At 44.0% G+C, this 22985-nt stretch overlaps 1 protein-coding gene across 4 annotated transcripts in view; it reads right to left on the bottom strand.

Moving 5' to 3' along the window:
* The window catches only part of ABTB2 (ankyrin repeat and BTB domain containing 2), a 165072-nt gene that overhangs the window by 1662 nt on the left and 140425 nt on the right, over window positions 1-22985 (bottom strand). For all 4 annotated transcript variants that reach the window (XM_061462054.1, XM_061462055.1, XM_061462052.1 and 1 more), the window contains 13 exons: window positions 21759-21911; window positions 16253-16418; window positions 12353-12442; window positions 11782-11883; window positions 9501-9594; window positions 8114-8249; window positions 6320-6546; window positions 5419-5597; window positions 4541-4646; window positions 4332-4434; window positions 3644-3734; window positions 1750-1818; window positions 1025-1138 (listed from right to left, as the gene is read on the bottom strand). In XM_061462054.1, coding sequence (XP_061318038.1) covers window positions 1025-1138; window positions 1750-1818; window positions 3644-3734; window positions 4332-4434; window positions 4541-4646; window positions 5419-5597; window positions 6320-6546; window positions 8114-8249; window positions 9501-9594; window positions 11782-11883; window positions 12353-12442; window positions 16253-16418; window positions 21759-21911 — 1630 coding nt within the window. The remainder of the gene's footprint in view (window positions 1-1024; window positions 1139-1749; window positions 1819-3643; window positions 3735-4331; window positions 4435-4540; window positions 4647-5418; window positions 5598-6319; window positions 6547-8113; window positions 8250-9500; window positions 9595-11781; window positions 11884-12352; window positions 12443-16252; window positions 16419-21758; window positions 21912-22985) is intronic.

Genomic DNA, 22985 nt, shown 5'->3' with positions numbered 1-22985 from the left:
GTTTAACTGTGAGAGCTGGGAGTTCCTGTGCTGCAACATGAAACACTGCACTGCCAGATGGCATACACAGCTCAGGGCAATCGGAACACGGTTCATAGGGTGGGAGCTGAGCTCCTGGAGGAAGGAGCTGAATGTAGAGGAATAGGGATGTTACACTTCTAAACCACGTGAGGTGGATTTGTGGCTCTGATCTGGCTCCCTCTGCTTCAGAACCAGTGGGGGCAGCTCAGTAATAGCAGCGCAATGAAACTCTATTTCAGGATTAAATGTGTGTATGTTCCCCTCTGTTTCTGGGAGCTCTGTGCAAACAGTAATTCAAGGAAAAGCACTGAAGGCCAGCAGGGAATGCTCCCTTTCCCCTCTACCACTACATACTGTTAAATTGTAGGGCCTGAAAGAAACCAGCCTGAGTTCAACGGGAAGAGTGGTCCAGTGTGAGCATCAGGAATTGAAAAGGAACCCTGTGACACAAAGGGGATGCAAAGTAACCGGGCACATCACCATCGGCCCCTTGTGCGTGTCTTTAAGGCATCTGCCCCTGCAAACTTTGAGGGATGGCATAGTGTTTTCTCTCTGATTTTGTTGATAACGTGGGTTATTTGCTGTAGAGGTGAATGCCTGTGTCACGCAATGGTTCATGCTTGTTTTGCAGCTGTAAAGATTGCATTTTAGCAGTCGGAGTGCTAGGAAGGGTTTACTTAGTTGCTGTAGGATGATCCACTGCCCCTGCTGCTGGGAGGATTTGGATCCCTTGGGCTTTGCTGCCGTTGCTGTATCAGCCTGCTAAGGCACGTCTCCCTTGCTCTGCAGGGATCTGCATCCATTTCATGTGTGATTGCTTTAGACAGGGAACACACTGGGGCCGTGCAGGACGGCTTTAACACATCTCACTTGTGGCTGGGGCAGAGTCACCAGCAGAGCAGTGCCCACTCTGGGCCTGCTGTATTTGGTTTCTAAAACAAGCCTGCAGAAAACCTGCCCGCTGCTGCAGTGTGATTCCCGTATGAGACAGTTGGACACGTACCTTTGCATATTTATAGATGTTAACAGAGTTCTCCATGCTGATCGTCTGGGCACAGAGGATTTCACAGTGTCTCTGGAGGCCGTCCAGTTGAAACAGGCTGGCAGCCGACAACAGCTATCAGGACAAGAGAGAAGCTATTTGAGCTCATGAGCCTTGAAAAGCTTAGGGAGGCAGACAGACAGGTTTGATGGTTTCCTCTCTGAATGATCTCCTCCTCCCTGTTTTAATGGCCAAGTCCTCATGAAAGAGCAGAAAGGCCACAGCTAAAGCGGCAGATTTCCCCTCCTAGCAAAGGCTTGCTGCTCCTGCAGGAAGTGTATTTGTGCTGCGCTGTCACCATGACACAGGAGCTGTAGACAGCTCAAAGCCCCCTTTCCTCTCTGAAAAAAATAGCTGTGTGTAGTCTTTAGCTTCAAGCTTGAATTTCATCAGAATACTTGTGACTGAGCAGCATTGTAAAAGGGCCTATTTGTAACTCAGGGTACCAAAAGCTCTGCAGCACTTTCCCTCCCTGCTGCTGTGCCCTCCCCATCATCTGACTGACATAATAAACCATAACTGGTAGTTGTTATTTCCCAGCGATGATATTTTGAAACTTTAAGCTCATTTCAAAGTGTTAAATACACTCCTAGATTGGAAGCTTGCTGTTAGCTCCTGGATTTTGCCTTTCAAGCTCTGTTTATGCCCCAGTGCACTTGGAAAGCCTTAGAAGGAAAAACTCTCACCTCTAAGATATCAGTGGTGGGAATTTCCATGGATTCTGTTCCTCCATAGTATAAATACTGCATCAGCATCTGAAATGGGAAGAGGGCCAGGATGAAGCTGTTATCACGGAAGGTGCAAGGGGCTGTGAGTGGCTGTGCTCCCCTTCCTGAGCAGGCAGGAGCCGTGGGGTGTGCTGGCTCTCGCCTCTGCTGCTGGGCTTTTCTTTCTAGTGCTGCAAATCTGCTGCTTTCCAATGCTCTTTTCTTCCTCAGGCTCTGAAAAGAGCCCTGGTGAGGGTTTGATGCTGAGGGTGACAGCGTGTCTCTGGGCAACACGGATGTCCTTGTAAAACTGTGTCTTGGATCCGGTCTGGTTAAGCCTCGCAGGCAGGTCACACGCAGAGCTGCCAGCTAGAGCTCCAGCACTGCAACTGCCACACCATGAGCATGTGTGTCTGAGGGACCTCCCAGCCGCTTGCCTCCCCTGCTGTGCTTCTAATCAGCTTCCAGCCCCCCATGAGGGCCAGAGGAAAAGGCCTAATTGTTTGCAGGGAGAGCAAGAGGCAGCTTCTGCTCTTTGATCTACATGAGCACACCCCCAGTGAAACGGTACTGTCCTATCTAGGGAATGGTTAGGTTTGGGGTTGGAAAGAGAAGTCATTCCAGTGACCTGGGTGCTGTGTAAGCAGGTGTGGGGACTGTGCTGCGCCATTTCTAACAGTGGTGGGAACATAACTAAGCTGCTATTTTTGTAATTGCCTTATTTGTATAATAGAATTACAGGGAGCAAAGCTGCTTTCCAGCAGAGCTCTAAGAAGAACTTAGATCTCTGGTGGCTCAACATCCTCTGTGCACCGTAATTGAAATTGCTGTAGAATGCCATCAGCTTGTCTGATTTTCACTGTCAAATTGTTTAATTCTGTAAAGTACTTCTCTGCTTTAACTCTTTGTGATCCTTTGCCCTCTCCAGTGAAGCGAAAGTTCACCTTCAGAGACCTCTTGATGTCAAAATGTTGTTTAAGGAGGTTTGTTTCAATACCCTCAGTTACATTTTCTTGTTTTCTGTCATGACCTGAGCAGCAAAATTTGGATGTCCCCTCTGCAGCATGGAACTTGTATAACCCCTTTTAGGCAGAACAGGGATGTTCTCAGGGTCAACTGCATTCCCTCTCTGTGAGATGACAGTGCTGCTGACCAACAGCTTTGCTGTTTTGTGTGCTTATAAAAAGAGAAGAAGAGTACCTCAGGCCTGAAGTGATGGAGTTACAGAACCTGTTCTGCACCTCAGATCTCCCTGTTCCCTACCTTTTTTCCAAGCCTGAAATGCAGATCTGGGAGGCTGGAACAGCTTCACTATCGCATTTCACAGACTTGTTTTTTGCCTTGGGTGTGTGTTCAGTAACCTATTTTCCCTCCATCACGAATGAAATTCCCTTAGGTCCATTAGATATGGAAATGTCATAAAAGCAAAGTGCAAGTCTCATTTCTGAGCCTTTCTTGAAAGGGTCACCAGTGACTTCTGATCACCTGATTTGAATTGATACGAAGCCTGGCAGTCCACCTCTTGCTGTAAGTTTACTTTTTGCTTAGCACACCATGAAGATGGTGCTGTAAGAAGTACGGAAATGGTGTCTTACAAGTGTAAGATTACTTTTAGTAGCAGACTAGTTTCTCCTGCTTTAGGGACGAGTCAGCTGCCTAGTAAGAGATTAAGAATACAGGCTGGAGGCTTCTGTTTTAAGGTTGGTTCTACCTGAAGAGTTTTGACAAAGATCAGAATATTCCTGAAATACTGGTGTGTTGAAGTGAACTCCACCTCTACTCATAAATTACCCCTGATGTTAAGCTCTGGCTTAATCTTGGCTTCCAAGTATGTGAGAAGATGAAAAGAATAAAGAAAAGGTAAGATACATACCTTGAAAATGTTGTATTTCATATCACTGATTTCGACAGTCTTACTGCCATGGCTGTCATGTTCTGTTTTATTGGTCATGAGCGTCTTAAACCTGAGAATGGTTTTAATAGGTTTCTGTGTTAGCAGATCATATATTCATTGCCTATTGACAAACAGCCTAAGCAAGGGGAAAATAAAGCTCCTTCCTTCTTCTTCGCAAGTTGACAATTAAAACCTTTCGATTAAATGACAGTTTAGAACTTCAGAAACAACTTAACCTGTCCCACCCTAGAGTAGTTGCAAACCACTGTTACTAAGTCAGTAACACAGAAACTGATCACTGCAAGCTGGAGCAAGTGTAGCTCCAGCTAGCAAACTCTGAGAGGGGGGCATGGAAAGGCAGCGAATGGCTGGACATGTACACTCCAACTCCTGTAAGAGTTATTAGGGATAATTACTGGTTAGTTTATGTCAGTAGAGCTCTGGGAATCTCTAACACTTATTAGAGTGGCTTAGAAACTCATCTTCACTTTCCTACTATTCTTAACAGTAGTAAAGATGATATGGCTGGTCCTGCAGCCCTGAGTTATGGTCTGTTCTCTGTATCCTTCACAGCTGCCTTACTGCAATGAGGAATGAGAGCTGGAAATACAGATGAGTCTAAAGGGTCAAACCTTCCTCTAATACTTAGCTGTGAAAATCAACTCACCTGTTGGATGCAGTAACCAGCAGGACTTTGTGTGCATAAAACAGCTTTCCTTCTACTAAAAAAGTTACATCAGACATTTCCTTATTGTTTAGGAAGTGAGGATCTGTTGGGGTAAGGGATAAAAAATAAAGAGGGTGAATATTCTTTGAAACTGTGGATGCTGAAAGCCAAACATCACAAGAACTTTACTGTTGAGGCGAGCCTCTTACCCAGCCGAGCTGGCAGTGTCTTCTGGATCTCAGGAATGCTGGGTATTGGACTGCTGCCATAGCAGTGGGTGAAGATGGATGCAAGCTGCTGATTGATGGAATCATTCTGTAAGGAGGATGGAACAGGAATCACCAATTGGCACTTTGCATGGAGCGGGTTTCAAACATGCTATAACAGCTCATTTGAGGCTCATAGCAACTGCACTCTGCAAGAACAACCTCTCAACAGAGTAATTGGCTGCCTATATCTTGCTTTTTATTTCAAGGACAGTACAGTGTACACTGTAGTGAGCAACTACAGAGGTATCTGGAGCTGTACGTACTCCTCACTCTCCACTGTCTGTGCATTACAGCTGTACCCCCTCTACATTTGGAGGGCAGGCATCCCCCTCCTGACTCAAAGGGCAGCAGCCTCTCAGAGGAGAACATGGTAGAGACTGGGTGAACTTACATGCAAAATGGGACAGCTAAAATAGGGAACAGGTTTGTTCTAGACACGCACGAAGGGCAAGGAAAAAACAGCCATAGGCAACATTTAAATAAAGAAAAAAGTAGATGGGAAATGTCACTGGACAAAAGCATTGTTCAGAAAACTCCTAGAAGATACTACTCAGAGAACCTGAATTTCCCAGTGCTGTATTGGTCACTCTTCCTGTTATGTTGACAGGGTTTCAAAAGCCAGTTGCTGGACTGGACTTTAACAGTACAACTTCTGCTTCTGTTGAAATTAATGTCTTTACTGTGATGGCTGCATACGAATTTAGATAATACTACCCTAATTCATTAGGGATTTTGCATGGGCATTCACTCATCATTGTGTGCTGCCTTGTACAACAGCAAAATCCTTTGTAGCACTTTGTTACAAAACTAATAATTACCTTGCTGGTTTTGAGGATATCGAACATGAGCTGCAGCCCTTCATTAACCAGCTCTTCATTGTAGTCCTCTTCTTTAATGGTGACAAATTCCCGGAGGAGGGTCTGTACGACTGAGTAACGGGACTGGTAGAAGGTTGTCCGTAGTGACTCAATCCACACGTGGAGTTTCCATGGGACTCCTGTAGCCACAGCAAAAAGGACAGTGAAAGATGATGATATGCTGAAGTACCTATGAGTAGAATGTCCTGCTGCTATTACTGCCTCTTTGCAGCACTGAAGTAGATTTGTACCTACATCCTAACAAGAGATACATTTGTCTTACGTTATGAAAGATAACTGAACTGAGTCATTAACAGTGACTTCTCTAGGAAAGGATGGTACCAGGACCAGAGACCCTCTATTGCGTATTTAGCTTCATGATTACTCACAACTACAAAACAAATCTGAACTGAACTTGTAAGAATTTCTAACCCTCCACAACCATGGTGTGAGGTCTTCCCTCCTGGTTTACCTGTAACAATCTACACACACAAGCTTCAAAGCTTCTCTTTCCTACCTTTAGATCAAATCTGCTCTTTCACATTCAACCATTTAATCTGTCATGTTACCTCTGATTTTGAGACCAGCCTCTTTGAACAGTGAATTTTAGGTGTCAGAGTATCTGAAAAAGAGACATGCCTCTTGCTTTTGAAACTTTGGGAACAGAGGATCCAGCCAAAAATAAGGGATGTCCTAGATCAACAGGAATTTGAAAAGAACTTGTGAGGAGCCTTAAACACTTACATTAGACAGCAGGTTCCTATGAGCTTGGGATAGTTGTGTAGTTGGGGTTACAGATTCTTGTCCAAATGAAAGCTTTTTACACTCTAAATGAGCACAGTGCTTAAAACAAGCCCCTTACCAAGTGCCCTGAGTTCCATGGTGATGTCGACATAGCCGTGCTCAGCACTGTAATACATGGCCTCCTGCAGAGCCTTCATTCTTGTTTTACACAGCCTGACTTGCCCCTCGCTGGAGCTGCCCTGGCTAGAGGTGTCACTCTCCACTCCCTCAGCTAAAATCTCCTCCAGGGAGAGGACATCACCCTTCAGTTGCTGGGGCTGGGTCAGGAGCTTGCGCAGAACATTCCTGAGGAGGAAGAAGATATCACTTAGTAATAAATAAAATAGCAACAATTCAGGCAGGACTGGGGTGATCTGGGTTTAGGGGGTCTGGCTTAGTAGTGATTTCCTTCTCAAAGATATATTTCTAGCTGGCAATATGGAACAACATTTAAGCTATTTCTCCTTATCTATCCTGCATGCTGGAAATGGATACCTTGGTAGCAAAGGCATGGAATACACTCAGCGGTACCAGAGCCTATTTCAGAGTGTTAGGGCAAAGTGGGTTTTATTGCAGTCTATACTATGGCATAGAAGCACACTTCCTTCTGTCAGGCCTGAGTGTGGTAACAGCTTCAGCTCTGAAGTAAGATTTACTGGTGTCTGTTGGAACTCCTTCTGTTTTCCCAAATGACCATCTTCAACCACTGTTAAGTTGTTTTAGTCAGACCCACTTCCTGGACATGCAGGACTATCTTTTGTTATGGTTTCTGTTTACTGATGGAGGCAGTGGGGTTCTAACAGACACCAGTAAATCTTACTTCAGAGCTTAAGTTTTTTGGCCTTGAGTTTCATGGTTTACATGGTTAGATGTTGCAGAAGATTGTGGGAGGGGAAGAGAACTGGGAACAGAACAGTGTTTGTGTATTTCTACACTGTAAATAACTGCATTAGGCCATTCCAGCTTTGCAGAGTTTGGGCCTCATTTGGGCTTGGGCCATTTTCCCTGGTGTATCCAGATGTGCAGTGTACCTGGAGGGGCAGCTTTGGCACCACTGTAAAGCACAACTGTGTTCAAGCAAGGTAGCTGCCACTAAGCTAGCTGTTGAGACCCTGTGGGTATCTCTCAGCCCATATACATGGGCAGTTTCAGGCTGTTTGAACTGGCTTCTTACACGAATATTATTGTTCTGGGAACAGGATTTCTGGATGACTTTGTAAGTAATGTCTTATTTCTAAATAACTACCCTGAAAATTGGGCTGGAAAGCCCAGGCTGGCTCTTCACCATTTTAATGACTGATCTGGTCACCCATCCAAAAACCAGAGATATAGTCAACTAAATTCTGCTGCAGGTTATTTTTACCACCTTAATGTGATTAGATTCTGACTCAGAACATGAACCACAACCTCATAACCTACCCAGAGGTGGATCTTAGTCAGCTCTCGTATGGCTTAGCACCACCTCCTACTCTCTGTGCTGCAGCGCTAGACCAGCAAGTGAGAGAGTAAGAAAGAGCGAACAGAGATCTTTCTATTGTATTTTGTGCTTTAGACTAAAATATAATCCCTTTCTTTTATCAGTTACAGTTGCTGAATAATGAAAGTCTTACATCACTTTTTTCTTCAAAGGGTGTAACAGTAACTACCAGTTTAAAGAATCTTTTGGTTCCCCAAAATGCTCAAAAGGCATTAGAACAGCCTGAGAAACTGTGCTGCACTAAAGAATGGCTGCTGTCAGGAGACTCTTAACACAGTCTTCTGAACTGCCCACCCAGGGATTTGGGTAGAAGACGTAATATAAAGTCACATAGGAATGCCTACAGTGTTAGCCTCAGGAAAACAAAACCTATTTGGAGCATGGACAGAGCTTTACCTGTGCCCGTGTGCAGCTGAGTGACTGAAGCAGTTCATATCTTCATGCAGTGATGATGACATACCATTGACTTCTAGCATGCTCAGGAGTGGATCAGCTCCCCTACTTAGCAACAAGCTGACCAGCTCGTAGTTCCCTAGGAAAAATTGATAGAAACATAATGATTGCACATCTGCTACACCTCTCTGAAGCATATCACATAGGACTGGTAACACACACTGTACCAGCAACTTCTATGCTACCAGCTGGGCTTTCAGAGCATCCTGCAAGCATGGATTAGGCCTCATAATACCTCAGAGAGAGAAACTGAGTCACAAAGCACTAAAATTACTTAAGAAGGCACAACTATAGGCAGAATGAAAAGGGAAATAAACTGGTCTGGTGCTTTCAGTGCACACCAGCAGAGCTGTATGCAACCAGTTCAGCTAGATCAGAGTCTCAGCTGTTTGGCTGGTGGAGGAGGTTGAGAGAAGGCCAGAAGGGAGCTCTTCTTTGCTGCACACACTGGCCACAGCTTCATAAAACCGCCCTGCAGCCAGTATATTGGTTCAGGCCATGTTCAGTCAGGTCTCCTTTCCACCCCTTTCATTTGATGTACTAGTGAGTTGTGGCAGCAGACACAGCACAATGAGTATCTGTCATGGGGGAGGGGAGGAAAGGCCACTTCTTATCCCTTCAACAAATCTTGGAACAGAGCAAGCCAGAGTCTTGTCTTCATAAATACACAGTTATGAAGCAAAAAGAAATTAATGGAAAAACCAGAAACAGTTAGAGGTGAAAAGTGTTGAAAACCAACAGGTATTTTAGGCAGGCACAGACTTGCTCACAGAATGCTAAACTCTTCTGAGGACAGGTAGAAGAAATGTAGGATTTTACTTGTCTTTAATAAATTAATGGAAAAATTTCTTTACACAGCAGTTATTTTTCTTCAGGCTGACTTGAAATGTGTTAATTTTTGCATCTGGAAGTTATTTAGATCCACAACATGCCTGGACTAGACAGTAGCTGGCTTATGTTTCTTGACAGTGCCCTGTGTGAAGGGGCTGTTCCAGTCAGCTGTACTGGGGCGGCTGCTGGCAGGGGTAAGTGTTGGGACCAGCAGCAAATCAGGCACTCAGTGCCCATTAAGCTGCTGCCACATGCCAACAGCTGTTAGCTGCTGCCAACCCAGATGTGTTCCTACTGGTGTTTTAGAAATGAACAAAATGCTGCCTTTTTAGGAGCCAGCTCACTGTGCTACCCGTTTGGTGTCTTTACTATACTTAACAGTAGCTTAAATGCAGTGCAAAGTGGCTTCTAGCATGTTTTGCAGGCCCACACATGAACTGGTTGTAGTTATTCTGTGGTAGCAAAGAAACAGAGCATGTGGAGGCTGCACGGAGCTTACCTGCTGCTGAAGCCAGCTGAAGAGGAGTCTCAGCATAGTTGTCTTCACTGTTAACAGCAGAGCCCTCGACGTGAGCACCAGCATCCAAGAGCAGCTGCAACACACACATGAAAGAGTTGAGAAAAGAGCAATTCAGCAGGACAAAACAGAAGAGGCTGTGTGTAAAACAGCAAACCAGCAGATTCACAGGGAAGGGTGCACGCACACAAAGGGACCAGCTCAAAGGCTAAAGCAAAGCATCTGTTACAAGGCAAATTTCTCTTGCATTTCCTTGCTCAGCCTAGGGCTAAAGACTACACATGAATGTCAGGTTAGAGTTTTCTTCTTTCCTTTTCCTTTACTGTGCTTTCAGTATTGAGTTTGTGCTGAAAAGGTGCTCAGCTGGCAGCCAGGAGAACATCACCTCTTTGTTTTTGTTTTAATCTCCTTTATGAACGTGGTTTTGCAATTGTAATTGCACAACTCCAAAGAGCTCTGCAAGCAGAGCTTCTCCTCAGTGCAGGAAGTCCATCTTATTAAGTTTCATGCTGTGTGCAGGAAACAAGGTTCTTCCAGGGAATTAGCCCTGGAGGCCAAACATGCCCCTTGGTCTCTCTTGCCCAACGGAGCCTGTGTAAGGAGGTCCTGGCAGCTGCAGTAACCTGCCACACACAGAACTTCCTTTCAGTGGACACACTGAGCTGCTGGCAAGGGAGATCACCCCCAGCCAGATGAAGGGAGAAGATGATAGGGACCTTTTCTGGCCAGGTAGGGCTGGCAGACAGCATTGGAGCACCCAGAGCATGGATGTAGTGATAAGGAGTAATGGGTTCAGACTTGAACAGGGGAACAAAGTATATGCTGTGGGTGGTGAGGTGCTGGCACAGGGTGCCCAGAGAAGCTGTGGCTGCCCCATCCCTGGCAGTGTTTAAGGCCAGGTTGGATGGGGCTTGGAGCAACCTGCTCTAGTGGAAGGTGTCCCTGCCCATGGCAAGGGTTGGGACTGCATGAGCTTTAAGGTCTCTTCCAACCCAAACCAGTCTGGGATTCTATATGCATCACCATCAGCAGAGGTTCTTCTGCTGGGTATAGGGGTCCAGCTGGTTCTATCCTGTACCACTGCCACAATCTAACGGCTCCAGCTACCCCTAGTTAGTGACGACCTTGGCCTTGGCCCACCTAGCACATACAGTCACATTTTACTATAAAACATTTGGCAGAGCACAACTGCTGGTTTGTTTCTCTATTGAGATGCCAGCTATTCCATGCAAGTTTCCAATTGGAAAGGCAATTTTACACACCCATTTTGGCAGAAGCTGATGTCTACCCTTAGAATAACAACTGCTGAATAAAAAAAACTCCTATAATGTTTAGAAGTTTGAACCGAAATTAAAGACATTGTGGGTCCTGCAGTCCAACACGAGCTTTGGTATGCTTGGCTGCATCTCTTACCTCACATGTAAATTCAGGCTGTCCAACCTTTGCCATCCCAAGGGCTGCTCTGGCAGTTTCCCAGGTGGAATCTAATCTTTGTCTTTATTTACACATGCACATTGACAAAAAATGAGGGTGTGCAGCCTCCCTTTGCTTGTATCTTTTCTTTTTTCCTCTTTGAGCAGAACATAATTCAATTCACCAGCAACTGACTATCTGCTGTGACCAGTTTTGGATTTCTCTTGGGACTCAGGTAGAATTTCCAGGAGTTCACCCCATTCTGTTGCCATTAATTCCCCAGCAAGGGGTGCAGGGAGGATGCAAGAGGTTCAAGTCAAGTCCCACGAGAGCTTATCTTGTTCATGCAGTTCTCAGGGATTATAAAGGAAGTTACAGCTGATTTGCTGCTGTTAGAGCAAAAAGCAGAACTTTTGCATATGCTAAGGTATAAACCAATTCACATCTAATTTCAGAAGCATCCTGATCAAGCAGTTGACCTATAACCACGCCACATGAAACACCAGTTTACCTAATACTGGTAAGAAATGACTGTGCACATTGCTCTGGAAGTGGCAAGCCTCAAACCAATACTGAAACCGAAGAAAAATAAGGGAACACAGAGTGTTTTGTTACCCAGGCCTTGCTAGGAATTATGTCCTCAATTCACAGTTCCCAAGAAAAGCATTGGTTGCATTCTCCTTGTTTTCAAAACATGCCATTTTTCACCGGTTTTTAGAAGGCTTCCACCAAACCCCACATGGAGCCTGTGATGCACCAGTGTTTGGGAAGCCTGAGAGCGAGGGTGTTGCACTGCAGGCCCTCTGCATCTCCTGTAAAGATGACCAACCTAGGGGTTCCCTCTGCTTACCTGCACAACAGAGATGTGCCCGTGTAACACAGCAAAGGTAAGAGCGGTCCAGTGACGGCTGTCAGGATGAACTGAAGGGTATCGAGGAGAGGTACTGGGAACCTGGGGGAAGGAACCAGGTAGTTATTAACCACTGCAGCCTACCTGCCATAACCTTCAGGCTTGTACATAACTGCCTTTTTCCTTTGGAAGTGACAACCCCAGGGAATGGTTACTTAGGCCATTTAGAGAACACTGTTCACACCAGTCACTCCATCCGGTCCCCTGGGCCTTTTTAATGGGCTTATTGGTTTCTCCTACTGGCAGCTCTTTCAGGAAGGAAAAAGCCCCTTTACTCCCCCCCATACCTATTAGACTTGCCAATGCCAATCATAATTGGAGCCATGGAGTGCTCCAAGAGGTTTTGAAGGTTTTCCTCCCCCTCCCAAATCCCTGAAGCAATGGTTTCTGAAAGCCATGCTTTGCTCAGAAGCTTCCATAATGGAAGCCTGCAGTTGCTAGGAAAGATTTCATAACCGCTCTTGTTATTTACAGATGAATAATTATAGGCAGAGGGTCCTCGGTTACTCACTGGTATATCTAAATTGGCTCCAGCATCTATAAGCATTTGGACCATGGCTTCATCTCCAGCAGCGCAGGCGTACATTAGTGGGGTCATACCCTTCAGGAAGAAAGAAGAGGAAATAAAAGAGAAGTTATCTTCCTATACCTATGAACAGGGACACTGTCACAGACACAGTCAGGTTGGATCTTAAATGTACTGAAGAGCATGTGTGTGCATGTGCAGGTGTGCGTGTGTGTAGGGACAGCTTATGTGTATGCTCAAAGCATGCTGGCTTCTCTGCAGAATGGGCACAATGTACTAAGTGATGTGGACAAAAACATCAGGGGCCTGTGAGAATAGAAAAGGGATCACTGAAAATCCCAGCCCTGTTTTGTCCACAATTCTTGAGCTTTCTCATAGCTGCCAAAAGAGAAATATCATCTCTTAGATCATATGTAGCCAGATGAACCAAGAGCAGAAAACAACAAAAATACACAGGATTAATTTATTTGGCAACTTATCCCCATTGCTAAAACCCTATTTGCCACAATTTTTCAGCATTTCAATCCCATAAATCTCTCCCTCTCTACTTAACCATCAAACCACGACAGCTCAGAAACGAGTTACGAGAGAAATGAGCCTTACTTAAGGAGTTCATTCCAGAAGTAACCAAGGACAGAAAGGAAATAGCCCAGTAAAATCCATTCGTGCTCCCATCCTACAGCTTCTTCCCCCCTTAATTATTGTAAGCATGTCAATTTTTCACAGACAGCATCTCTGATCCTCACTGTGCAATAACAGCTTCATCTTCAGAGAGGAAAATGTAAAATGAAATTGCATATCACACAGAGGAGTCTGATCATGTATCTGCAAAGGTGTCTTTTCCAAACAGCCACAATTCCAAGATTCCAGCAATTGAGGCAGTTAGTCACACACACTGCCAAGATGGGGTGCAGGGGGAGATGGGTTTGGCTTTTGTGGGGCTTTGGAGGATTCAAGCTCATTACAGACAAGTAAACTTCACTGAGAATTTAACTCAGATCTGCAGGCACAAGCCTGTATTTACTGCCCCAGTCAGGGTTCTAAAACTAGAGGTCTATACAGATTTACTCCTTTCCTTTTCCTTTCCTTTCCTTTTCCTTTCCTTTCCCCTTTTCTTTATCTCCTTTTTAATTTTTAGTATCAGTTGTGCATTCCCTGCTGGTTCCTCAGTATGGAAAGAGAAGAAACCGTTTTCCTGAACACCTCAAACCCTGTGAAACCAGGGTGCTGCCTGGTCCCCAGAAGTGAATACAGGGTCCTGCTCCAAACTCTGAATATATGAATCTGAATATATGTTCTGAACATACGTTCTCTTCCTCTAAAAACATACGTTCTCTTCCTCTAAAAACTCTCCATACACATAACATGTAGAAGTGGATCTGAACACCCACCTCATGGTGAGTATGGACACGCTCACAGTATGAAAGCGGTCAAATCTGAACCTGGATGTAAAGCCTACAGGTTAAATTAGTTCAATGGTTCTGTCTGTTGTAGGATTTGCAACCACAGCTGTCAGGTGGGAGACGATCATACCAGCCTGCAATGCCTTGGAGATGCCTGATGACTGAGCAGTTTGTCAAGAGACTCATGACCAAAAGAAATACAGACATATCAACTGAGCTTACCAAGTGCCAGCATTAAACACTCTATCCTATGAGAGGACAGAGACCTGCTTTCTGTTGCCAAGCCTAAGTCAGTTTTCCCAACTTTGGACATCTGGCTTTGGCTTATTCCTTTATAGAAAGGGCAAAGCAAGCTAACTGCAAAGTTCAGATTTGAATCATGTAGTGACAGAACAAGGGGTAACGGGTTAAAACTTAAAACAGCGGAACTTTAGATTGGATATAAAGAAGAAATTCTTTACTGTAAGGGTGGTGAGGTACTGGAATGGGTTGCCCGGGATGTTGTGAATGCTCCATCCCTTGTGGTGTTCAAGGACAGGTTGTACAGACCCTTGGGTGCCATGGTTTAGTGTGAGGTGTCCCTGCCCATGGCAGGGAGGTTGGAGCTGGATGATCTTAAGGTCCTTTCCAACCCTAACTATTCAATAATTCTATGATCACAGAATCATCGAATAGTTTGGGTTGGAAGGGACCTTAAAGATCACCTAGTTGCAATCCCCCTGCCATGGGCAGGGACACCTTCTACTAGACCAGGAGGCTCAAATTTGGTTTTGTATTCCAGCCATAGCAGAGCTGACTGCTAGAGTTTGGATTTAACTCTGTCTGGGATTGGTAGTGCCATGGAGGACACTTGCTTTGCTGCACAGATGGGTTGCTCCAGAATCACTGGAGAATTTCAGAGCAACAATGTCTCCAGAGGAAGCCTGTCTTGCTCTCGCTGAGCAGTGCCAAAACACCGCTTTGAGACGTGGGAGCAGTGTTCTGCAGAGAACACGGAGCCACCAGCATGCTACGATCCTCCTGTTCACAGTAGGACTGGCTGGAGGATGACATCAATAGGATGACAATGAGACTATAAATAAATGACAGCAGAAACTTCTCTTTGCAATGAGTTGCCTACAGAATGCAGGGTCTTTTATATACACAAAGGCCAAACAGCTCCCCGTTGGCTGAAGAGAGGTAAGAAACATCCTGCAGTGAAGTGATGGTCTTGGCACCAGTGTCTTTGGTGTCAGGTCAGTAAGGCTCAAAATGCAAAACAAAATGCTTTAAGAGAACAAAAAGCCTCAGGGTGACAAAAACAGGAACTGCAAAAACTTATGAGGGGAAAAAAACATACAGGAAGTAAGTGGCAAACCTTCCAAATACAAATCTGCCACCTCTGTCATTTTAATAGTCATTATCAAAGGCACCTATGATGTGTCACCCCACTTCTGTGACTACAAAGCTTCTTATGCTGAACATGTAAATAAGGCAACTATATACCTTGATATAAGTTGTGCAGTAGTTTCTGCTTCTGTGTGTGTGTGTGTAGTCACACTTTTAAACTGCAGGATTGTGGAAAGCACCATGGAAGATGTGCCAGCTTCAGAATTCAATCTGAAATGCTGCTGCAGTAAATGTTGTCTATGAGAAAACCTCTCTGCTTGAACATAAATCCTTCCTACTGCTAAATATCCTATTGTTTCTTAGACATGACAGCTCATTCCTACTGCTGTGACAGCTATAACGAGTGTTTATTTGGGGGAGGTTGGTTTTTTCCTTAAATTAAAAGCTAATGCCATGCATTGAATGATGCCCCAGAGAACACGCTCTGCTGTTACATGATGGGACTGACAGCACAAGCACAAGCAGCTAAAGACTCCCCAGACTACCAAATCCCTATGGTACAGTGTAGCTGAGCAGGAAATAGGAAAAAAATCAAATAACAGACACATCAGCATGATGGACTTTCAACAAAGCTACTACTGTCTGACACCAATGCCACTGGGGTTCTCAGTGCTGTTGTATGTTGGATTATACTGACATGTTTAACTCACTTTGCACAGACAGCCTGAAAACCATCAGCCAGTAACACCTTTTGGTCGTTCATCACTGACCCAGAGTGGATTTGGGCTGTTGAACCAGAAGAGAGTGTCACTGGCAAACACCACTTTGTTTTGACATTAGCATTAAGACAACATCAGACTTTGCAGCCTGTGTATTAACCTGCCTTCTATCAGCGCCTGAGACACGTCATCCAAGGAACAGACCTGCATTCCAGCTGATAAACAACTCCCTCTGGAATTTGATGGGTTTCTTGGGGCTGGTGTGAGGGTGGTGGGTGCAGTTTGGGGGTTATTTTATTGTTATTTTCGGACTAAAACACAAGCTATAATTAGAAAAGCCTTGGAAAGGCAACTAACATGACCCTGTGTATTGATTTGCCACACGGAAAGGAACATGCAGAGACTCTGTGCTCATGTGTTGTTATATGTCATACCTGATCATCCATGGTGTTCACCCCATCAGGTCCCAGTGCATCAATGGCTTGGTTGATCAGATCTGTCCTTCCGCAGTTTAGCATTCGGAAACCCAGATCCTGCTGGAATTTTTCAGTAGCAGCCTTAGCATCCAGTCTTCGGAAGGAACTAAAGCAGCATTCAGGTCTGTGGAAGACAAAATCATTTCTGGATTTCTACTTTTATTTTTAGCCCCATCTCCTACAGAAATCAGGATTATGAATTTCCATGGCTTTACCTATTGCCTTCCCCACTGTGTCATCATTTCTGAGCAATCTGGCTAACTTCACACATTGGAGATGGAAGTTTTAGCTAGTTTAGAGACAGTAACTTCATGTAAGCACTGGAAAAAAATGTAACTAAAAGGGTGTCCAAGTAAAGAAGCCTCCTTGGTGCTTTTCTCCAAGGAAAGACAGGAAGAAGTTCTTATTCCTTGCCAAAAGTGGTATTTTCCACCCAGTCCCACACTACAAGGGTAGCTCTGGATCAAGGCACTGCTTCTGCTACATCTTATCCCAGAAAACAGGAATGGGGTGCTGGAATATGCCTGTAGCATACTAGGCACCAAGCATCCAGGCTTACTGCAGCAGCAAGGTTAATGTGATGGGACCAGAGTGACAGGAAAAAAAACCTGCAGCAACCAGGTTTCCTTAGTTCTGTTCTCTCAAAAAACCCACCAAAACCCCATTTGTTTTAAATAATGAGGTTTATATATTTTGGGCATTGTATTTGTATTTCCCTGCTTGTTATAGGCTAATCTATCAAACATATGCAAGAACACATTGTAAAGGAAGATAAAGAGGTGGAGAGAAAGCGTATCTACTAAAATACCAGTACAGTGCTAGGGTGAAACAGTGATGCTGTCTGCCTACCTGATTAGCTATTATTTTGCAATAAGAGACATTTCTGAAAGAAGGTATCAATCCATATTCTTTTCTGGAAAAAAATAACCAGAATAAAAAATATGATATCAAAATCAAATTTAGGTAGTGGAATATTCTCGACTCTTTTCCAATGCCTCAATAAAAGGAAGTGTCTTAACATTTCTATGAGGCTCTACTAAACCCTTATCCCTCAGATGACTATCAAAGGACCTTTATCTCATTTGGAAGGAGCCCAGGGATTACTGTAAGTCCTCTCCTTATCTGCTCAGAGTCTTCTGAATTCCAACCCTGCAAGTGTATCTCCTTCACTGAAGAAACATTGCTAAACTGGAGGTGTTTTCCTATCTCAGCTGGGCATTGATGTGGTCAGCCCTTTGATGTTATTTCAGGGTGAATGCCTTCTCTACTAGTTGTCTGGTTTTCAGTGTAGGCTCTTGGGCAAGCTCTCAGTGAGTGAGATACCAGCCTTCCAAGTTCCTTTGAAAACTGAGATGCTTTCAACAAGGCCAACCTCTTCTGGAAACTTTGTGCAGCCTGTCAGATAAGTATAACACTCATCGCTTCATGAAGAAGATTCAGGATGAATCTTATTCACATTTTAATTCAGCTGGTCATTTCTTTAATGCTTCTGAACTTGCACTGATGGTGGGTAACAAATGGTGAGCAGATGCTATGGACAACATGCTGAGTTAACAAAGATCCCTCCACAACTGGTGCCCGGTCACATTGGACAGGGGAAACCACTATCACACTGCAGCTGCTTTCAGAAAGGAACTACATGAGGGTACGGTTTGGGGAACTGTCAGCAGGGAAGCAAAGTGACAGTCCTGGAGTCATTGGCTCTTTGGAGATACATCTGCAAATTAAATGTGTCTTTGAGGCAGCTGAGTACAGAAGACAAGATCTCTGAAGCACCCAGATATGAGATTGGGGCACCTGAAGTACAGAGCACAGGACAGTAAGGTTAAAGGCTTAATGCCAGACAGATATAAATCCTAGAGCTAGGCTAGTAAATTAATAATCTTATTCTACTAAAGTAATTGGTACAGGATCATGATGCTGCAATATTATGTAGAATATGATGCAATGATTTTGTATATAAGAAGAAGAAGAATCCTAGGAAAAGAAGTGAAATAAAATGACTTCACTTGAAATCCAGTGAACCTCAGAAAATAAGTTTTGAAGGGATGTACCTGTCTTTGCACATTGTTTCTATTTTGCCAACAGGCATGATTCCACCCAGTGCTATTTACAGGCAGTGTTGGACCAAGGGTGGTGGGAGGACAATTCCCTCATGAGCTCTGCAGAGCAAACAGAACAAAAGAGCAGCATAGAGCTGTCAGAGAGACTGGTGAAAAGTTGGTGTAGTCCTTGGTGTAGAGCTGCCAGGAGGCCAGCTCAGGTAATGAATTTAAAGTTATAATTTGTGAGCTTCATTCCTAGGGAATCTGCAGGCTCAGCCCATGCAGAAGTCACTGTATACACTTGATGTTGTGCAGAGGTAGCTTGACAGGATGCTCCTCTATGATAGATGCACATCTTTTTCTTTTAAAGCGTGATGAAAGATAGAGCATCCTACAAGAGCAGGGGAGGGAGCTCACATACACGCAACTGCTGCGCTGCAGTTGTAACCACAACAGGTTTTCCATGTGTGAGTTGTTACCCTGTGGAGAAGAGAGGCAAACTCTTGCACGCTTCCTAGAGTAAAGCCTGTGCTCCTGCAGTTGTCCACCATGCAGCTCCCATATACACCCAGCTGTGCCCTGGGCATGAACCGAAGAGATGAAGGTGGTGGACAGGGACACATCTGCGAGGCAGAGCCCAGAGAGCAGGGAAAGGGATAAGGCTGAGGTCTTAGTTTAGGAAAGGATAGCTTGAAGAGGGAGCAGGAGCCTGACGTGCTCTTTGGGTTTCATAAGTAGTAACTACAACTATAACTACTGGTGGTGAGTGACTGAAATTTGGCCTGCAGTGAGGAAGTAATAATAAAAAACCCACTGCGTGATAACAACTTCTATTAAAATCCCAACATTTATATTTAAGTAGGTGGAAATGAAACACAGTTCTCTGCAACCTACCATCTCCTCACTTATAATTTAACTAGTTACAGGTGATATATACAGAAGATGTTTATAAACTGTCTGACAGGCATAAACAGAGAGCATCTTACTAGAAAGCTTCATCCACTAAGACACAAGCAGTTGTGGAAGACTATGTTGTCCAAGCAGTCTGTGTCACAGAATAGATACGAGAGGTCTGAATTTCAGGTTATGCTAGTTACACTTCGTTATTCTGCACAACTTCTCTTTCAGGGATTTCAACATACCCTACCTGATGCATCACCACTGCAAGAACTATCATTATGTGACTTTTAGTCTGTGCATCATGAGGAAAAACAACATGCAGTTTTCCTGGAGTCACACAGCAAGCCAGGGCTAAACATGGCTTCAGTGCCAAGATTTCCTTTTCCCCTGCATGTGCTGTAATGGTTGGCTTCAAAGGACTGCTTTAAAGGATCATATAATGGACACTGCTCTCTCCTCATGTTTTTTTTTCTGTTAGATTAAATCTGTCATGCTCTTTCTCTCATACCACACATCAAGGAACATCCTTAGACCTCTGAAAATAAAACACAGCCTAGCTGGTTCCGAACAAAGACCTGGTCAAGCTTAACTTTGATCTTTGTCCTCTACTACGAAGACGATACGTGCTACTTTAAAGCAGAGGTTGTTTCACCTGCAGGGAATGCCCACTGCAAACATCCCTATGGAGGAACAGACTGTTGAGGTAAAAGGCGGGAAGGATCTTGGTTTTCTTACAGAATTGCCATTTTTTCTGTGACAACAAGAAACTGGATAGAAACCTGTAACATATTCCTTCCCTGTGCTGCTAACCCATAAAACCCCAATGGAATTATGCCTGAATATCCCACATAGCTTGATATATTTTATACCTTTGTATCTGCTTTTCACTTTTATTTACTGCTGACATTATTTTGGACTTCCTGGGTTCCTCTTGAGAGCTGCATTTCATAGATTTGTCATTATGGCTTTAGATTTAAGCTACTGAGATGACCCCAATTTTCACAAAGGCTGTCTATAAATGTTTCCTTCTAGCTCACATCAGGAGCAAAATCAAACACCCAAATCCCTGCCCTCTTTTTTGTTTGTATTTTATGATCTATAAAAGTGCTTTGTATGTTAATGTGCACAGAAAAACAGTGCAGAGTGGGATGCCTTTGAAGTGAAAGGTTTGGATTAGTTTTGAAATCAAAAGCCTTTTTAAAGGAGAGACTGAAAGAGAACCCGTGAAGCTGAGTGATCAGGTTAGTCTTCTGCAGTGCTGTTCATCGAAGAACTTCAGAGGCTTTGGCAAGCATTAGGCACATCTGTAAAATTAGTTGAGCCCCTATAAAGTTGCCTACACTAGCACCTACCATCCACACGTAAGCCAGAGTAGCCTGTGCTTCAACTGACACAAAGCACACGTACACTGGCAGGGAAAAGGGAGAAGGAAAGTCTTCCAGGAATAAGTCCAAGTTCAGCTGCTCCCTTCCAGTCTGGAGCCAAAGAGTTTAAATAACTGCTGAGGATCACCTGCTTAACTTCACTTTTACAGGACTGGCAGCACTGTCAGTCTGTCAGGTACCACGTCTCAGGAGAAAGGCAGGAATTGAGAGCTGAGATAAAAGGTTCAGTCATGTAATTGCACCACATCAGGTTTTGTGGGTAATAAGTACTAGCCTTCAACTCACAAACAGGGAGACAGAGACGTAGAAAAAAGCGAGAGACTTTTTGGCTGCCAGAAGGCAAGTTGAAAAGCAACAAAACCAGATCCAGGACTCCTGATTGAAAGCCTCTTGTTGCTTTTGTTGTTCATGAAAAGTAATGCTAAAAGAATGGTGTATTTTTATCTTTTCAGGTGATCATTTCATCACTTAAGAGCATGATAAAGGTATTATTTATTCTTATTAAGTGTCCCACCCACTCATTTAACCCAAAGGTATAGAGGGGATAAAATTCATGCAAGAAACAAGAACTTACCTCATGCTGATGTTCAAGATGTAACCCTGATAATAAAACCAGTGCTAATGACAGCAACTACAAACCTGAATAATATACCTATGATGTGCTAATGAACCAAGCTAATTATAAATCCCTGTTCAATGTAGACATGAGGGGGAGATTTTAAAAGGTACTGATACTTTTCATCAAGGTATCTCATAAAGCAAAGAATCATCTTGCAACTACATAGTCTAGTGTGAGGTGTCCTTGCTCATGGAAGGGGGCTCAAACTAGATAATCTTAAGGTCTTTTCCAACCCACATCATTCTATGATTCTATGAATTAAGACTGAGGCATAAAAGTCCAAATACTTGTATTTCAACCCTTCTCTGTCTCATTCTTTTGGCAAGACAAAAATCTTTCTACCCCAGCTGCAGTGTTTGGCTGAAGTTCCTTTATCTCTTGGAGGACTAAAAGGTGAAACATGTGCTGCCTGTACAGTATTTTGAGATCTGGCTCCTGTGAAATATAGCAAGAAAAATTATATTGTAAGAAGTTATGATTACTTTAGCTGCTTATAAAGCTTATAAAGCACATACTTCAGCTGCCGGGGCTCACAGTCCAGTCCAGGTAAGAGCAGTCTGGCTGTCTGCCTGATATCATCACTGTCCACAGTTAAACTGCGCCGGTGCTCAGCGTAGGTGATGGCCACTCTCATCCACTCCATCAGCGGTGGCAGAAGCATGAAGGGTCTGTGCAAACAAGGAAAAAATCCAGTATAGTTAATATTGGCCTGGTATGTTGCACACTTAATCACTTCCTCAGCATGCTTGTGGGAGGCTGGCACAGCTAAAGCCCACCTGCAGGGGCAAACTGTCCACTCAGCAAGACTGGCAGATCACAGCAGGTGTAAGGAACTGGAACTGCTCAGCCTTGGTTAGCTGAACTGCTTCTAACCCAAAATGGGGTCATGCCAGGACATGCTGGTTTCATGCAATACATGGGGGGAAACAGGGCTGCACTGAATATAAGGGACCTGCTTCTACTATTAGTAGCTATAGGTCAGGCCCTGCTAGCTCAAGTGGCCAATGCTTTGGTTTGGATACAGCTTATACAATAATTGTGCCTGTGGTTCTAAATATTCCATATGTACAGGCTGCTCCACTGCTTGTTTAGTTAACACTTGTTTGAAACTTCAGTTAAGCCAGGCTAATTCAGTGCTACCTCCATTGACCGTTATGTTACACTACCACTATTGGATGGCTTTTTACATCATACGTTTCCTACATGCAGAGCTCAGGTCTCCATTTGTGACCCCCCCAGACTGCAGCAGAACTGGTGCAGCTGTGTTTTAATGTGAACTGTTTTGCTGGGAAGGAATGAGTAGAATTAAAGAGATATCAGCTAACACAGAGACACCGCTGCATAAGAATAAATGTACATTATTTAAATTGTAAGCTGTTTGTAGAAAAACAAGTTCCTAATTTGTACAGCATCCAGCAGAGTGAGGTTTTACTCAATAGGAAGTGTTGCAAGGCCATAAAGGAATATAAATAAGGTAATAATAATAGCTACAATACCCATTTGGGATACCTTATGAAGAGACCCCCTTACTCCTGCTGTAAGAATGAATGCAGCACCGAGATTAGACATGAAGATATGGGTAGCATAATACTCTCATACACAACACATCTCATCCATCCTCTCAATATACAGCCAGAGGGACGGATTATTTGCTTGATTTTTCTCCAAGGCTGCCTGTCACCCTGGTGGAAGGCTCAGAACTGTAGCTGTAATTGAAAATACCCTTCTCATTTCCAGTAATG

This window comes from Pezoporus flaviventris, unplaced genomic scaffold (genome assembly GCF_033815535.1).
Source record: "Pezoporus flaviventris isolate CSIRO_AGI_PZ_B2104156 unplaced genomic scaffold, CSIRO_AGI_Pfla_v1 ptg000035l, whole genome shotgun sequence".
NCBI classification, from domain to species: Eukaryota; Metazoa; Chordata; class Aves; order Psittaciformes; family Psittacidae; genus Pezoporus; species Pezoporus flaviventris.
The sequence above is the reverse complement of the archived record's forward strand: the minus strand, read 5'-3'. Positions and strand labels throughout refer to the sequence as shown.